Below are 19560 nucleotides of genomic sequence, written 5' to 3' on the forward strand. Positions count from 1 at the left end.
AACAATGATAACTTAACACTGCTCTATATGGCCTAAAATGTTTCAACAATGATAACACTGCTCTATATGGCCTAAAATGTTTCAACAATGATAACTTAACACTACTCTATATGGCCTAAAATGTTTCAACAATGATAACTTAACACTGCTCTATATGGCCTACAATGTTTCAACAATGATAACTTAACACTGCTCTATATGGCCTAAAATGTTTCAACAATGATAACACTGCTCTATATGGCCTAAAATGTTTCAACAATGATAACACTGCTCTATATGGCCTAAAATGTTTCAACAATGATAACACTGCTCTATATGGCCTAAAATGTTTCAACAATGATAACTTAACACTGCTCTATATGGCCTAAAATGTTTCAACAATGATAACACTGCTCTATATGGCCTAAAATGTTTCAACAATGATAACTTAACACTGCTCTATATGGCCTAAAATGTTTCAACAATGATAACACTGCTCTATATGGCCTAAAATGTTTCAAAAATGATAACTTAACACTGCTCTATATGGCCTAAAATGTTTCAGCAATGATAACACTGCTCTATATGGCCTAAATGTTTCAACAATGATAACTTAACACTGTTCTATATGGCCTAAAATGTTTCAACAATGATAACTTAACACTGCTCTATATGGCCTAAAATGTTTCAACAATGATAACACTGCTCTATATGGCCTAAAATGTTTCAACAATGATAACTTTAACACTGCTCTATATGGTCTAAAATGTTTCAACAATGATAACTTAACACTGCTCTATATGGCCTAAAATGTTTCAACAATGATAACTTAACACTGCTCTATATGGCCTAAAATGTTTCAACAATGATAACACTGCTCTATATGGCCTAAAATGTTTCAACAATGATAACTTAACACTGCTCTATATGGCCTACAATGTTTCGACAATGATAACTTAACACTGCTCTATATGGCATAAAATGTTTCAACAATGATAACACTGCTCTATATTGCCTAAAATGTTTCAACAATGATAACTTAACACTGCTCTATATGGCCTAAAATGTTTCAACAATGATAACACTGCTCTATATGGCCTAAAATGTTTCAACAATGATAGCTTAACACTGCTCTATATGGCCTAAAAGGTTTCAGCAATGATACCTTAACACTGCTCTATATGGCCTAAAATGTTTCAACAATGATAACACTGCTCTATATGGCCTAATAGGTTTCAGCAATGACACCTTAACACTGCTCTATATGGCCTAAAATGTTTCTACAATGATAACTTAACACTGCTCTATATGACCTAAAATGTTTCAACAATGATAACACTGCTCTATATAGCCTAAAATGTTTCTACAATGATAACTTAACACTGCTCTATATGACCTAAAATGCTTCAACAATGATAACACTGCTCTATATGGCCTAAAATATTTCAACAATGATAAATTAACACTGCTCTATATGGCCTAAAATGTTTCACCAATGATAACACTGATCTATATGGCCTACAATGTTTCAACAATGATAACTTTAACAATGCTATATATGGCCTAAAATGTTTCAACAATGATAACTTAACACTGCTCTATATGGCCTAAAACATTTAAACAATGATAGCTTAACACTGCTCTATATGGCCTAAAATGTTTCAGCAATGACACCTTAACACTGCTCTGTATGGCCTACAATGTTTCAACAACGATAACACTGCTCTATCTGGCCTACAATGTTTCAACAATGATAACACTGCTCTATATGGCCTAAAATGTTTCAACAATGATAACTTATTTAACACTGTTCTATATGGCCTAAAACATTTAAACAATGATAGCTTAACACTGCTCTATATGGCCTAAAATGTTTCAGCAATGATACCTTAACACTGCTCTATATGGTCTACAATGTTTCAACAACAATAACACTGCTCTATATGGCCTACAATGTTTCAACAATGATAACTTTAACACTGCTCTATATGGCCTAAAATATTTCAACAATGATAACTTAGCACTGCTCTATATGGCCTACAATGTTTCAACAATGATAACTTAACACTGCTCTATATGGCCTGAAATGTTTCAACAATGATAACACTGCTCTATATGGCCTAAAATGTTTCAACAATGATAACTTAACACTGCTCTATATGACCTAAAATGTTTCAACAATGATAACACTGCTCTATATGGCCTAAAATGTTTCAACAATGATAACTTAACACTGCTCTATATGACCTAAAATGTTTCAACAATGATAACACTGCTCTATATGCCCTAAAATATTTCAACAATGATAAATTAACACTGCTCTATATGGCCTAAAATGTTTCACCAATGTTAACACTGCTCTATATGTCCTACAATGTTTCAACAATGATAACTTTAACAATGCTATATATGGCCTAAAATGTTTCAACAATGATAACTTAACACTGCTCTATATGACCTAAAATGTTTCAACAATGATAACACTGCTCTATATGGCCTAAAATGTTTCAACAATGATAACTTACTTAACACTGCTCTATATGGCCTAAAATGTTTCAACAATGATAACTTAACACTGCTCTATATGGCCTAAAATGTTTCAACAATGATACCTTAACACTGCTCTATATGGCCTACAATGTTTCAACAATGATAACACTGCTCTATATGGCCTAAAATGTTTCAACAATGATAACTTACTTAACACTGCTCTATATGGCCTAAAACATTTAAACAATGATAGCTTAACACTGCTCTATATGGCCTAAAATGTTTCTACAATGATAACTTAACACTGCTCTATATGGCCTAAAATGTTTCAACAATGATAACACTGCTCTATATGGCCTAAAATGTTTCAACAATGATAACTTAACACTGCTCTATATGGCCTAAAATGTTTCAACAATGATAACACTGCTCTATATGGCCTAAAATGTTTCAACAATGATAACTTACTTAACACTGCTCTATATGGCCTAAAACATTTAAACAATGATAGCTTAACACTGCTCTATATGGCCTAAAATGTTTCAACAATGATACCTTAACACTGCTCTATATGGCCTACAATGTTTCAACAATGATAACACTGCTCTATATGGCCTAAAATGTTTCAACAATGATAACTTTAACACTGCTCTATATGGCCTAAAATATTTCAACAATGATAACTTAGCACTGCTCTATATGGCCTAAAATGTTTCAACAATGATAACTTAACACTGCTCTATATGGCCTAAAATGTTTCAACAATGATAACACTGCTCTATATGGCCTAAAATGTTTCAACAATGATAACTTAACACTACTCTATATGGCCTAAAATGTTTCAACAATGATAACACTGCTCTATATGGCCTAAAATGTTTCAACAATGATAACTTAACACTGCTCTATATGGCCTAAAATGTTTCAACAATGATAACACTGCTCTATATGGCCTAAAATGTTTCAACAATGATAACTTAACACTGCTCTATATGACCTAAAATGTTTCAACAATGATAACACTGCTCTATATGGCCTAAAATATTTCAACAATGAACACTGCTCTATATCGCCTAAAATGTTTCAACAATGATAACTTTAACACTGCTCTATATGGCCTAAAATGTTTCAACAATGATAACTTAACACTGCTCTATATGGCCTAAAATGTTTCAACAATGATAACACTGCTCTATATGGCCTAAAATGTTTCAACAATGATAACTTAACACTGCTCTATATGGCCTAAAATGTTTCAACAATGATAACACTGCTCTATATGGCCTACAATGTTTCAACAATGATAACACTGCTCTATATGGCCTAAAATGTTTCAACAATGATAACTTAACACTGCTCTATATGGCCTAAAATGTTTCAACAATGATAACACTGCTCTATATGGCCTAAAATGTTTCAACAATGATAACTTTAACACTGCTCTATATGGCCTACAATGTTTCAACAATGATAACTTTAACACTGCTCTATATGGCCTAAAATGTTTCAACAATGATAACACTGCTCTATATGGCCTAAAATGTTTCAACAATGATAACACTGCTCTATATGGCCTAAAATGTTTCAACAATGATAACACTGCTCTATATGGCCTAAAATGTTTCAACAATGATAACTTAACACTGCTCTATATGGCCTAAAATGTTTCAACAATGATACCTTAACACTGCTCTATATGGCCTACAATGTTTCAACAATGATAACACTGCTCTATATGGCCTAAAATGTTTCAACAATGATAACTTACTTAACACTGCTCTATATGGCCTAAAACATTTAAACAATGATAGCTTAACACTGCTCTATATGGCCTAAAATGTTTCAGCAATGATACCTTAACACTGCTCTATATGGTCTACAATGTTTCAACAACAATAACACTGCTTTGTATGGCCTACAATGTTTCAACAATGATAACTTTAACACTGCTCTATATGGCCTAAAATATTTCAACAATGATAACTTAGCACTGCTCTATATGGCCTAAAATGTTTCAACAATGATAACTTAACACTGCTCTATATGGCCTAAAATGTTTCAACAATGATAACACTGCTCTATATGGCCTAAAATGTTTCAACAATGATAACTTAACACTGCTCTATATGGCCTAAAATGTTTCAACAATGATAACACTGCTCTATATGGCCTAAAATGTTTCAACAATGATAACTTAACACTGCTCTATATGGCCTAAAATGTTTCAACAATGATAACACTGCTCTATATGGCCTAAAATGTTTCAACAATGATAACTTAACACTGCTCTATATGGCCTAAAATGTTTCAACAATGATAACACTGCTCTATATGGCCTAAAATGTTTCAACAATGATAACTTAACACTACTCTATATGGCCTAAAATGTTTCAACAATGATACCTTAACACTGCTCTATATGGCCTAAAATGTTTCAACAATGATAACTTAACACTGCTCTATATGGCCTAAAATGTTTCAACAATGATAACACTGCTCTATATGGCCTAAAATGTTTCAACAATGATAACACTGCTCTATATGGCCTAAAATGTTTCAACAATGATAACTTAACACTACTCTATATGGCCTAAAATTTTCAACAATGATAACACTGCTCTATATGCCCTACAATGTTTCAGCAATAACACTGCTCTATATGGCCTAAATGTTTCAACAATGATAACACTGCCCTATATGGCCTAAAATGTTTCAACAATGACAACACATGTTTCAACAATGATAACACTGCTCTACTAAAATGTTTCAACAATGATAACTTAACACTGCTCTATATTATGGCCTAAAATGTGTTTCAACAATGATAACTTAACACTGCTCTATATGGCCTAAAATGTTTCAACAATGATAACACTGCTAACACTGCCCTATATGGCCTAAAATGTTTCAACAATGATAACACTGCTCTATATTTAACACTGCTCTATATGGCCTAAATGTTTCAACAATGATAACACTGCCCTATATGGCCTAAAATGTTTCAACAATGACAACACTGCTCTATATGGCCTAAAATATTTCAACAATGAACACTGCTCTATATGGCCTAAAATGTTTCAACAATGATAACTTAACACTGCTCTATATGGTCTAAAATGTTTCAACAGTGATAACACTGCTCTATACGGCATAAAATGTTTCAACAATGATAACACTGCTCTATATGGCCCAAAATGTTTCAACAATGATAACTTAACACTGCTCTATACGGCATAAAATGTGTCAACAATGAAAACACTGCTCTATATGGCCTAAAATGTTTCAACAATGAAACCTTAACACTGCTCAATATGGCCTAAAACAACAATAACACTGCTTTGTATGGCCTACAATGTTTCAACAATGATAACTTTAACACTGCTCTATATGGCCTAAAATATTTCAACAATGATAACTTAGCACTGCTCTATATGGCCTACAATGTTTCAACAATGATAACTTAACACTGCTCTATATGGCCTGAAATGTTTCAACAATGATAACACTGCTCTATATGGCCTAAAATGTTTCAACAATGATAACTTAACACTGCTCTATATGGCCTAAAATGTTTCAGCAATGATAACACTGCTCTATATGCCCTACAATGTTTCAACAATAACACTGCTCTATATGGCCTAAAATATTTCAACAATGATAACTTGACACTGCTCTATATGGCCTAAAATATTTCAGCAATGATAACACTGCTCTATATGGCCTAAAATGTTTCAACAATGATAACTTTAACACTGCTCTATATGGCCTAAAATGTTTCAACAATGATAACACTGCTCTATATGGCCTAAAATGTTTCAACAATGATAACTTAACACTGCTCTATATGGCCTAAAATGTTTCAGCAATGATAACACTGCTCTATATGCCCTACAATGTTTCAACAATAACACTGCTCTATATGGCCTAAAATATTTCAACAATGATAACTTGACACTGCTCTATATGGCCTAAAATATTTCAGCAATGATAACACTACTCTATATGGCCTAAAATGTTTCAACAATCATAACTTTAACACTGCTCTATATGGCCTACAATGTTTCAACAATGATACCTTAACACTGCTCTATATGGCCTACAATGTTTCAACAATGATAATACTGCTCTATACGGCATAAAATGTTTCAACAATGATAACTTAACACTGCTCTATATGGCCTAAAATGATTCAACAATGATAACACTGCCGTATATGGCCTAAAATGTTTCAACAATGATAACTTACTTAACACTGCTCTATATGGCCTAAAACATTTAAACATTGATAGCTGAACACTGCTCTATACAGCCTAAATGTTTCAACAATACCTTAACACTGCTCAATATGGCCTACAATGTTTCAACAATGATAACACTGCTCTATATGGCCTAAAATGTTTCAACAATGATAACTTACTTAACACTGCTCTATATGGCCTAAAACATTTAAACAATAATAGCTTAACACTGCTCTATATGGCCTAAAATTTTTCAGCAATGATACCTTAACATTGCTCTATATAGCCTACAATGTTTCAACAATGATAACACTGCTCTATATAGCCTACAATGTTTCAACAATGATAACTTTAACACTGCTCTATATGGCCTAAAATATTTCAACAATGATAACTTATCACTGCTCTATATGGCCGACAATGTTTCAACAATAATAACTTAACACTGCTCTATATGGCCTGAAATGTTTCAACAATGATAACATTGCTCTATATGGCCTAAAATGTTTCAACAATGATAACTAACACTGCTCTATATGGCCTAAAATGTTTCAACAATAATAACACTGCCCTATACAGCATAAAATGTTCCAACAATGATAACACTGCTCTATATGGCCTAAAATGTTTCAACAATGATAACTTAACACTGCTCTATATGACCTAAAATGTTTCAACAATGATAACACTGCTCTATATGACCTAAAATGTTTCAACAATGATAACTTAACACTGCTCTTTATGGCCTAAAATTAGAAGTTATGTACCTACCATAACGTTCCATGTTAGTTGTCTTCTCTCGCCTTCTTTCTTGTTGGATGGGTTCGGAGCCGATCCTCGGCTCCGACTCGGCACTTGCTTTAGCTTGAGAACTCCTTTTACCAGCTCGAGGCAACCCTATATCCCATGATGCAAGGCGGAACTACCTCAGATCTCGTTTGGTAGCTAACCTACCCTGCTAAGGACTAACCTAACATAATTAGGAAACCCAAGTTCATAATAAGAGTCCTCAAATGAAGGCTCAGGAGGAAACAACCTGATAGGAACTCTTCAAGATCTGTCCAGGCCAGAGGGAAGGAGGGAGGGACGCAAGAAAGAAGGCGAGAAGACAACTAACATGGAACGTTATGGTAGGTACATAACTTCTAAATGTTAAGTTGTCAATCTCGCCTTCATTCTTGCTGGATGGGACCGCGTCCCTAGCACCTGTATCCCGGGTGGCTCAATGGAACAGACTCTTGAGAACTGTGGAACCAAAACTGGCCCTGTCTCTGGAGGCCAAGTCTAACTTGTAATGAGAGACAAAGGTATGAGGCGTGGCCCAAGTAGCTGCTGCACAAATGGTATCAATGGGTAGTCTATCCTGAAAGGCTGCAGAAGTGGATAGACTCCTGGTTGAGTGTGCTTTCGGTTTAGAAGGTAGTTGCTTGCCTCTGAGAGAGTACACATAGGAAATGGTGGAAGACAACCATCTGGATAAGGTCACTTTAGAAACTGGAAGACCTATCCTGTTTTCTGCATAGGAGACAAATAATTGGTCCGATTTCCTGAACTGTTTCGTTCTATGCAAATAGTACCTGAGCTGACGATGGACATCCAAAAAATGAAGCTTTTGTTCAGCTCTGTCAGAATAGTTTGGGAAAAAAGACTGGTAGATCTATGGATTGGTTAATATTGGTTTGAGACACAACTTTGGGGAGAAAGGACGGGTTCGTTCTTAAGGATACCCTGTCCTTATGAAAAACCAAGTAAGGGGAACGAATGCAGAGAGCTTGAATCTGAAACCCTTCTTGCTGAAGTGACAGCCAGTAAGAATATAGTTTTCAGGTCAATAATTTCAAAGAACATGAAGCAGACGGTTCGAAGGGAGGTAGCATCAAGGATGCCAACATTAAATTTAGATCCCATTGCGGAGGAGGATGCTTTATCAGCGGCTTTAGGAGAAAAACTCCTCTCAGAAAGGCCTTGCATAATCTATGAGACATAATGTTATTATCATGCAAGCCAACATGATACTTGGAAATAGCAGCCAGTTGAACTTTAACTGTAGATGAAGAAGATCCTGAATGAAAAACTTCAGCCAGGAAATCTAAAACAGAATGCACAGGAGCAGTAAAGGGATCAATATTCCTGGAATTTGCCCAAATAGAAAACGCCGCCACTTGCTAGCATAAACAGTTCTGGTGGACGACTTTAAAGAAGACACTAAGATGTCTCTGACTGAATCAGAGATCATCGGAAGCCTGGCTAGGGAAGGAAGTGGAGCAACCAAGCAGTGAGGTTGAGAGAATGAATGGTCCGGTGCTGCTGACCCGACTGGTGGATCAAGAGATCCGGAACTGGGTCCAGATGCCAGGGCTGCACCAGGAGGTGACGATGCAGAGACGGAAACCAAATTTGTCGAGGCCAGTAAGGGGCAATGAGAATCAACTTGGCCCTCAAAGCGGTGGCTTTCTGAATGACTTGTGGAATCAAGGGAAAGGGAGGAAAAGCACAGAAGTCCCCGGGCCAATCCTGGGTTAGAGAGTCTCTCAGGGTTGGCCTGGTAGGGGAAAGAGGGTGAAAAATCGGGCACTTGTTTTAAGGTGTAGCAAAAAGATCGCAACAAGGTGTGCCCCACTTCAGAAATATCTGATCCACTACAGATTGATTGAGAGACCACTCGTGAGGCATCAGAATGGATCTGCTCAGCCTGTCCGCCAAGAGGTTGGACCTGCCGGGATGTGCGTTGCTATCAGAAACCGATGAGAGGAGATTGCCCATTGCCAAAGTCTGAGAGCTTCTCGACACAACGGATAGGACCTGGTCCCGCCCTGCTTGTTGATGTACCAGACCACGGACATGTTGTCCGTTTGTACTGCAATAGTCCCCGTGGGAAGAAAGTTGTTGAGGGCTTGCAACGTTAAAAGCACCGCTCTCATCTCCAGGACATTGATGTGCAGATGGTATTCTATGGGTTGCCACGTCCCGTGGACCATCCTGCCCTGATAATGCCCCCCCCACCCGATCAGAGAGGCATCCGTAGTAACTGTGGCAACTGGAGGAGGGAGAACAAAGGGTCGGCCCTGATGAAGAAGAGGGAAGATATCCACCAGTTCAGATGAGTTCTGCACGATTGTGTGACTAAGATTTCGTGCCTCATCGGAAGACTGTGGTACGACCACTGAGTGAATAACATCCACTGCAGAAGACGCATGTGGAAGTGAGCCAGTGGTAGAAGAACAATGGCCGCAGCCATAAGACCTAGAACCTTTAGTATCAATCTGGCTTTGACCTTGCTGCTCTGCAATAGAATCCAAACGAATTTTTGGATGTCCAGAATTCTTTGATCTGTTAGTCTGGCTAACATTTTGACGGTGTTTAATTCTGCGCCTATAAAGGTGATAGATTGGCAAGGCCACAGAGAAGATTTTTCGAAATTTACCGAAATCCCCAAACTCTTGCAAAGCTGCGGAGTGTAGTCTCTGGTCTGAAGAAGTTGACACCTGGTGGTGGCGGAGAGAAGCCAGTCGTCCAAATAAGGAAACACCTGGAATCCTTGACGTCTCAGATGAGCTGTGACCACTGCCATGCATTTGGTAAACACTCTGGGGGCTGAAGTGAGGCCAAAGGGCAGGGCTCTGAATTGGTAATGACTGGTCCCTAGCCGAAAGCGGAGAAACCTTCTGGAGCGCCTGTGAATCTTTATGTGATAGCACGCGCCCTGAAGGTCTATAGAGCACATCCAGTTGTCCTTGCCCAGAAAAGGCAGAATGGACTGAAGCGTGACCATCCGGAATCTTGCCTTCTTGACAAATCTGTTTAGTTTGCTCAGGTCTAATATTGGTCTCCAATCTCCCGTCCTTTTGGGGACCAAAAAGAATCTCGAGTAGACGCCGGATCCTACTTGGTCTGCCGGAACAGTCTGGACGGCTCTTTTTCCTAGGAGCTTTGAAACCTCCTGTTCTGCCAAATCCCTTTGACCGGGTGAGATGTCTGGAAGGGATTGTTGAGGTACGGGATACCTTCCGAAGGGGATTTTGTAACCCTCGGATATGATCGACTGTACCCACATATCTTGTGAGAGGGAATGCCAGGCTACTGGGTACAGCGAAATCCTTCCCCGACTGCCTCCAAGGGTGGACAGTCGGGCAACACCTCAGGGGTGCTGAAAGGGCTTCTCAGGAAGAGACTCCCTGTTGCCCTGGTTCTGAGGACCCCCCCTGCCTCTAGGGCGGCGTCTGTTATTGTTACCCCCTCTGCCTCTGGGGTAAACTGACCACGTGTGTCGGTGTAGCTTCTTGGGCTTTATGAACCACATCTTCCCTCCCTTCTGACCCTTGGGATATGGTCTAGAAGGAGTGGAAAAATGGACTCCCACGGCAGAAAGAGTTTTACCGTCCTGCTCACACCTGGTCAAGGTATCCTTCACCTGAGGTCCGAACAAAGCCGAACCATCAAAGGGGGTATTGGTGAAGGACACCTTAAAGGGGTCTGCAAAATTACAAAGCCGCATCCAGGCTTGGCCTAAGAGCCACTCCTGTGCCTGCGGCCCTGCTCGCTCCATCGGCCGCATAGGATATGAGCCGCATGGAGGAGTTGGATAAGGAATTCAGGATTGCTAGCTGTGAGGCAATCTTTTCTTGAGCCCCAGCAGCAGAAGGATCCTGGACCACTTCACCCAGTTCCTTGAGAATATCTCTTTGATGCCTGGTGAAGTGACAAAGGTAGTTCAGCGAACGCATAGCAAAGGTCTCTGAAGAAAACATCCGCTTTCCATACCTGTCCATGGTCCTAGAATCCTTGTTAGGAGGATGGACAGGTACTGAAGGATCCGCCAGTTCCTTCTTAGTGGCCGCCACCACCATAGCATCCACAGAGACGCCCTTGGAAAGAAACTGTTTGTCCGTGGGGCCGTAATAAACTTGGATGGTCTCCTGGGGACAGGTTCCACAGAATCTGGAGCTGCCACGCCTTCGAGCCACTACCTGCATAAGTGGGTCGAAGGCGGAGACACCCAGGAGGTGGAGGGTCGGGATCCAAAAGCCTCCAGGTATACCGACTCATCCTCTGAGGGATCAATGGATGGCCAATTCCCCCTCTGTTTGAGGAGCTCAAGGATGTCTGAAAAGGAGACATCCTCAGAGGGGATCGTGGGGAACCCTCCGACTCATCTAAGTCGGTATCAGATGTAGTAGACTCAGGGAGTCTGTGTGTTTCCTCTTACACGTCCTCTTCCGAGGGGTTCACCTGCAGGATCAGGAGAAACTTCGGAAGAGGAGGAAATTCCCAATGGGGAAACCTGGGGCGATGGATCCCTGGGCCTGAGAGCAAGAGGCTGGCAAGAGGTGTCTACAGGCACCGAAGAGGGAGGAGCTAGAGGGATGGACCGTTGACCTGGCTCAGGAGCCAGGACACTCCTCATCACCTCAAAGGCTCCTCCCGGGAGACGAATATCCCGTTCGAGGACACAGGAATTTCCGGCTCCACTGAGAGGGAAGGCTCGAGGCGATGTCGGTGCCGAGCTTACCAAAGCGAAGCCCGAGAGGGAGAGCGGGTCGGACAAGGGTCCGATGCCACTAGCCCCTCGGAGCCGACAAGGAAACTTCGACGACGGATCCCTCCAAGGAAGGTCTCAAGGAGGAGATCGGAGCCGAAGACGACGGAGCGAAGGATGTATCGGCTCCGCGGCCAAACAGTCGCTGTCCCGAAGCTCCGGCTCCGAACTCTGGTGGGGAGTCGGAGGAGGAAGTTCAAGGGTGAAGCAATAGCGAAGTCTGCTGAGACGGGCTATGGAGCATTTGGGCCAGTGCCTGCGACTTTAACAGCCTGCTTACCAGCCTCTCTAAGTCCTGGTCAGACAGCCTGGAAGATCTCGAAGATCGGCTCCGATGGCTCCGCTCCGACAAAAGAGGAGACCCGGGCAGTGGATACTCTCAACAAGGGGACCGAGATCTCTTCGGGACGAAGTCATCGGAGCCGAAGTCCCTGAATTCCAGATGGAGCGAAGGTTTCGGCTCCGATGCTGGATAAGGTGTCGGCTCCAGCCGAGCCGACAAGGCCACAGTAGACCGGGTGTCGGAACCAATCGGTGCCGAACCCACTACCTTGAAGCAGAAAGATCGGCTCCAGCCGGCGATCTCGGCTCCGACGGAGCCGAGCCACCGGAGGAGGCTTAGATACTGTAGCCTGAACCTTCGGTGGCTTAGAAGGTTTACTAGACCCTGTTTTAGAGGGAGAACCTTCTGGCTTAAGTAAGCCATGGAGGATCAATTTATTCCTCCTTTCCTGCAGGACTCTCTGGCTAAAAGAGTGACACAAAGCACAGGAGTCCTGCAGGTGCAAAGGCCCCAGGCAATAAACACAAGAAGTGTGACCGTCTGTCAGAGACATTTTCTGACAGCACGAGTCACACTTCTTGAAGCCTGAGACCTTGCCTTCCTTTGACATAGTCCTAGAGGAAGAAAGTCACACACACCCCAACAAACACACAATTAATCCCCAAACACACAGACACACAGGTAGGGATTAACCAATGGGGTCTAGGCCTAACTTAAAAACTGTTTTACAACTGTGAAAAGAATTTAAAAGTTTTTAACTATAAGGGAAATAGGGTGGGCTGTAGAAACACTACACACTATGAAAAGGGGAAAAAGGGAGAAATAAATCCCTAACTAAGCTTTTTGACAATATCAACTTACCTCAGCTGGCAAAGGAGACCTCTTTCGCTAAGCGGCAAACGAGATCTGAGGTAGTTCCGCCTTGCATCATGGGATATAGGGTTGCCTCGAGCTGGTAAAAGGAGTTCTCAAGCTAAAGCAAGTGCCGAGTCAGAGCCGAGGATCGGCTCCGAACCCATCCAGCAAGAATGAAGGCGAGATTGACAACTTAACATTGTTTCAACAATGATAACACTGCTCTATATGACCTAAAATGTTTCAACAATGATAAGTTAACACTGCTCTATACAGCCTAAAATGTTTCAACAATACCTTAACACTGCTCAATATGGCCTACAATGTTTCAACAATGATAACACTGCTCTATATGGCCTAAAATGTTTCAACAATGATAACTTACTTAACACTGCTCTATATGGCCTAAAACATTTAAACAATAATAGCTTAACACTGCTCTATATGGCCTAAAATTTTTCAGCAATGATACCTTAACACTGCTCTATATAGCCTACAATGTTTCAACAATGATAACACTGCTCTATATGGCCTACAATGTTTCAACAATGATAACTTTAACACTGCTCTATATGGCCTAAAATATTTCAACAATGATAACTTAGCACTGCTCTATATGGCCGACAATGTTTCAACAATGATAACTTAACACTGCTCTATATGGCCTGAAATGTTTCAACAATGATAACACTGCTCTATATGGCCTAAAATGTTTCAACAATGATAACTTTAACACTGCTCTATATGGTCTAAAATGTTTCAACAATGATAACACTGCTCTATACAGCATAAAATGTTCCAACAATGATAACACTGCTCTATATGGCCTAAAATGTTTCAACAATGATAACTTAACACTGCTCTATATGACCTAAAATGTTTCAACAATGATAACTTAACACTGCTCTTTATGGCCTAAAATGTTTCAACAATGATAACACTGCTCTATATGACCTAAAATGTTTCAACAATGATAAGTTAACACTGCTCTATATGGCCTAAAATGTTTCAGCAATGATAACACTGCCCTATATGCCCTACAATGTTTCAACAATAACACTGCTCTATATGGCCTAAAATATTTCAACAATGATAACTTGACACTGCTCTATATGGCCTAAAATATTTCGGCAATGATAACACTGCTCTATATGGCCTAAAATGTTTCAATAATGATAACTTTAACACTGCTCTATATGGCCTACAATGTTTCAACAATGATAACTTTAACACTGCTCTATATGGCCTACAATGTTTCAACAATGATAACTTTAACACTGCTCTATATGGCCTAAAATGTTTCAACAATGATAACACTGCTCTATATGGCCTAAAATGTTTCAACAATGATAACTTAACAATGCTCTATATGGCCTAAATGTTTCAACAATGATAACACTGCTCTATATGCCCTACAATGTTTCAACAATAACACTGCTCTATATGGCCTAAAATGTTTCAACAATGATAACACTGCTCTATATGACCTAAAATGTTTCAACAATGATAACTTACTTAACACTGCTCTATATGGCCAAAAACATTTAAACAATGATAGCTTAACACTGCTCTATATGGCTTAATATGTTTCAACAATGATACCTTAACACTGCTCTATATGGCCTACTATGTTTCAACAATGATAACACTGCTCTATATGGCCTAAAATGTTTCAACAATGATAACTTACTTAACACTGCTCTATATGGCCTATAACATTTAAACAATGATAGCTTAACACTGCTCTATATGACCTAAAATGTTTCAACAATGATACCTTAACACTGCTCTATATGGCCTACAATGTTTCAACAATGATAACACTGCTCTATATGGCCTACAATGTTTCAACAATGATAACTTTAACACTGCTCTATATGGCCTAAAATATTTCAACAATGATAACTTAGCACTGCTCTATATGGCCTACAATGTTTCAACAATGATAACTTAGCACTGCTCTATATGGCCTACAATGTTTCAACAATGATAAATTAACACTGCTCTTTATGGCCTAAAATGTTTCAACAATGATAACACTGCTCTATATGACCTAAAATGTTTCAACAATGATAAGTTAACACTGCTCCATATGGCCTAAAATGTTTCAACAATGATAACTTAACACTGCTCTATATGACCTAAAATGTTTCAACAATGATAAGTTAACACTGCTCTATATGCCCTACAATGTTTCAACAATAACACTGCTCTATATGGCCTAAAATATTTCAACAATGATAACTTGACACTGCTCTATATGGCCTAAAATATTTCAGCAATGATAACACTGCTCTATATGGCCTAAAATGTTTCAACAATGATAACTTTAATACTGCTCTATATGGCCTACAATGTTTCAAAAATGATAACTTTAACACTGCTCTATATGGCCTAAAATGTTTCAACAATGATAACACTGCTCTATATGGCCTAAAATGTTTCAACAATGATAACTTAACACTGCTCTATATGGCCTAAATGTTTCAACAATGATAACACTGCTCTATATGCCCTACAATGTTTCAACAATAGCACTGCTCTATATGGCCTAAAATATTTCAACAATGATAAATTAACACTGCTCTATATGGCCTAAAATGTTTCACCAATGATAACACTGCTCTATATGGCCTACAACGTTTCAACAATGATAACTTTAACACTGCTCTATATGGCCTACAATGTTTCAACAATGATAACTTTAACACTGCTCTATATGGTCTAAAATGTTTCAACAATGATAACACTGCTCTATACGGCATAAAATATTTCAGCAATGATAACTTAACACTGCTCTATATGGCCTAAAATGTTTCAACAATGATAATACTGCTCTATATGCCCTACAATGTTTCAACAATGATAACTTTAACACTGCTCTATATGACCTAAAATGTTTCAACAATGATAACTTAACACTGCTCTATATGACCTAAAATGTTTCAACAATGATAACTTAACACTGCTCTATATGGCCTAAAATGTTTCAACAATGATAACACTGCTCTATATGGCCTAAAATGTTTCAACAATGATAACTTAACACTACTCTATATGGCCTAAAATGTTTCAACAATGATAACACTGCTTTATATGCCCTACAATGTTTCGACAATAACACTGCTCTATATGGCCTAAAATGTTTCAACAATGATAACACTGCTCTATATGGCCTAAAATGTTTCAACAATGATAACACTGCTCTATATTACCTGAAATGTTTCAACAATGATCACTTACTTAACACTGCTCTATATGGCCAAAAACATTTAAACAATGATAGCTTAACACTGCTCTATATGGCCTACAATGTTTCAACAAAGATAACAATGCTCTATATGGCCTAAAATGTTTCAACAATGATAACTTACTTAACACTGCTCTATATGGCCTAAAACATTTAAACAATGATAGCTTAACACTGCTCTATATGGCCTACAATGTTTCAACAATGATAACTTAACACTGCTCTATATGGCCTGAAATGTTTCAACAATGATAACACTGCTCTATATGGCCTAAAATGTTAGAACAATGATAAATTAACACTACTCTATATGGCCTAAAATGTTTCACCAATGATAACACTGCTCTATATGGCCTACAATGTTTCAACAATGATAACTTTAACAATGCTATATATGGCCTAAAATGTTTCAACAATGATAACTTAACACTGCTCTATATGGCCTAAAATGTTTCAACAATGATAACACTGCTCTATATGGCCTAAAATGTTTCAACAATGATAACTTAACACTGCTCTATATGACCTAAAATGTTTCAACAATGATAACACTGCTCTATATGACCTAAAATGTTTCAACAATGATAACTTAACACTGCTCTATATGGCCTAAAATGTTTCAACAATGATAACACTGCTCTATATGGCCTAAAATGTTTCAACAATGATAACTTAACACTGCTCTATATGGCCTAAAATGTTTCAACAATGATAACTTAACACTGCTCTATATGGCCTAAAATGTTTCAACAATGATAACACTGCTCTATATGGCCTAAAATGTTTCAACAATGATAAATTAACACTGCTCTATATGGCCTAAAATGTTTCACCAATGTTAACACTGCTCTATATGTCCTACAATGTTTCAACAATGATAACTTTAACAATGCTATATATGGCCTAAAATGTTTCAACAATGATAACTTAACACTGCTCTATATGACCTAAAATGTTTCAACAATGATAACACTGCTCTATATGGCCAGAAATGTTTCAACAATGATAACACTGCTCTATATGGCCTAAAATATTTCAACAATGAACACTGCTCTATATCGCCTAAAATGTTTCAACAATGATAACTTTAACACTGCTCTATATGGCCTACAATGTTTCAACAATGATAACTTTAACACTGCTCTATATGGCCTAAAATGTTTCAACAATGATAACACTGCTCTATATGCCCTACAATGTTTCAACAATGATAACTTAACACTGCTCTATATGGCCTAACATATTTCAGCAATGATAACACTGCTCTATATGGCCTAAAATGTTTCAGCGATGATAACTTAACACTGCTCTATATGCCCTACAATGTTTCAACAATGATAACACTGCTCTATATTACCTAAAATGTTTCAACAATGATAACTTTAACACTGCTTTATAAGGCATAAAATGTTTCAACAATGATAACTTTAACACTGCTCTATATGGCCTACAATGTTTCAACAATAACACTGCTCTATATGGCCTACAATGTTTCAACAATGATAACTTTAACACTGTTCTATATGGCCTAAAGTGTTTCAACAATGATAACACTGCTCTATATGACCTAAAATGTTATAACAATGATAACATTGCTCTATATGGCCTAAAATGTTTCAACAATGATAACACTGCTCTATACGGCATAAAATGTTTCAACAATGATAACTTAACACTGCTCTATATGGATACAATGTTTCAACAATGATAACACTGCTCTATACGGCATAAAATGTTTCAACAATGATAACTCAACACTGCTCTTTATGGCCTAAAAAGTTTCATCAATGATAACACTGCTCTATATTACCTAAAACGTTTCAACAATGATAACTTTTCTATATGACCTAAAATGTTTCAACAATGATAACATTGCTCTATATGGCCTAAAATGTTTCAACAATGATAACACTGCTCTATACGGCATAAAATGTTTCAACAAGGATAACTTAACACTGCTCTATATGGCCTAAAATGTTTCAACAATGATAACACTGTTCTATATGGCATAAAATGTTTCAACAATGATAACATAACACTGCTATATGGCCTAAAATGTTTCAAATAACACTGCTCTATATGGCCTACAATGTTTCAACAATGATAACTTAACACTGCTCTATACGGCATAAAATGTTTCAACAATGATAACTTAACACTGCTATATGGCCTAAAATGTTTCAAATAATACTGCTCTATATGGCCTACAATGTTTCAACAATGATAACTTTAACACTGCTCTATATGGCCTAAAATGTTTCAACAATGATAACACTGCTCTATATGCCCTACAATGTTTCAACAATGATAACTTAACACTGCTATATGGCCTAAATTGTTTCAAATAACACAATGTTTCAACAATGATAACTTAACACTGCTCTATATGGCCTGAAATGTTTCAACAATGATAACACTGCTCTATATTACCTAAAATGTTTCAACTTGGCAGCTTTTAGCAAACTGAAATACAAAAAAAGTATCTTACAGCAAGAGCACTTATCATTCCAAAAGTAGGTTCAGGAATAAATGGCAGAGACTGCAGGAAAGATTCCACCTTTTCATCTTCTACTTCCTTTGAAATTATAATTTCCTTCATTAGGCTAACACATGCCTCGGTGCCACAGGCTGGTAAGGCATCTACGAGAGGGTGCCTGAAAAGTAAGAAAGCAAAATTATAAACAGCCCTCGTTTGAGCTACTTTTGCTAACACAGTTACAGCACTGCTATGATTCCCTCCACACAGCAAACCAGAATTTATATGTGATTGCAAGTTTAGTTTGGTCACTCTTTTACTTCCTGTTATTAATAGATCATAACTGATCATTATTTAATGTTATCAAATCACTCTTCTCTGTACTTGTAATAACAGAACATACATACACTTGTAAACTGTTTAAATGGAAACAAATGATTACTGAAAAATAAT

The 19560-nt window shown here is 38.2% G+C and overlaps 1 protein-coding gene across 1 annotated transcript in view; it reads right to left on the bottom strand.

Moving 5' to 3' along the window:
• The window catches only part of LOC122816127 (vitellogenin-like), a 278394-nt gene extending 259114 nt beyond the window's left edge, over positions 1-19280 (bottom strand). The window contains exon 1 of the mRNA XM_044088886.1: positions 19120-19280. Within this exon, the coding sequence (XP_043944821.1) occupies positions 19120-19230 (111 nt within the window). The 5' untranslated portion in view covers positions 19231-19280. The remainder of the gene's footprint in view (positions 1-19119) is intronic.
• Between the last annotated feature and the right edge of the window lie 280 nt (positions 19281-19560).

This window comes from Protopterus annectens, chromosome 12.part0 (assembly GCF_019279795.1).
Source record: "Protopterus annectens isolate FY-2018-M chromosome 12.part0, PAN1.0, whole genome shotgun sequence".
NCBI lineage: Eukaryota > Metazoa > Chordata > Ceratodontiformes > Protopteridae > Protopterus > Protopterus annectens.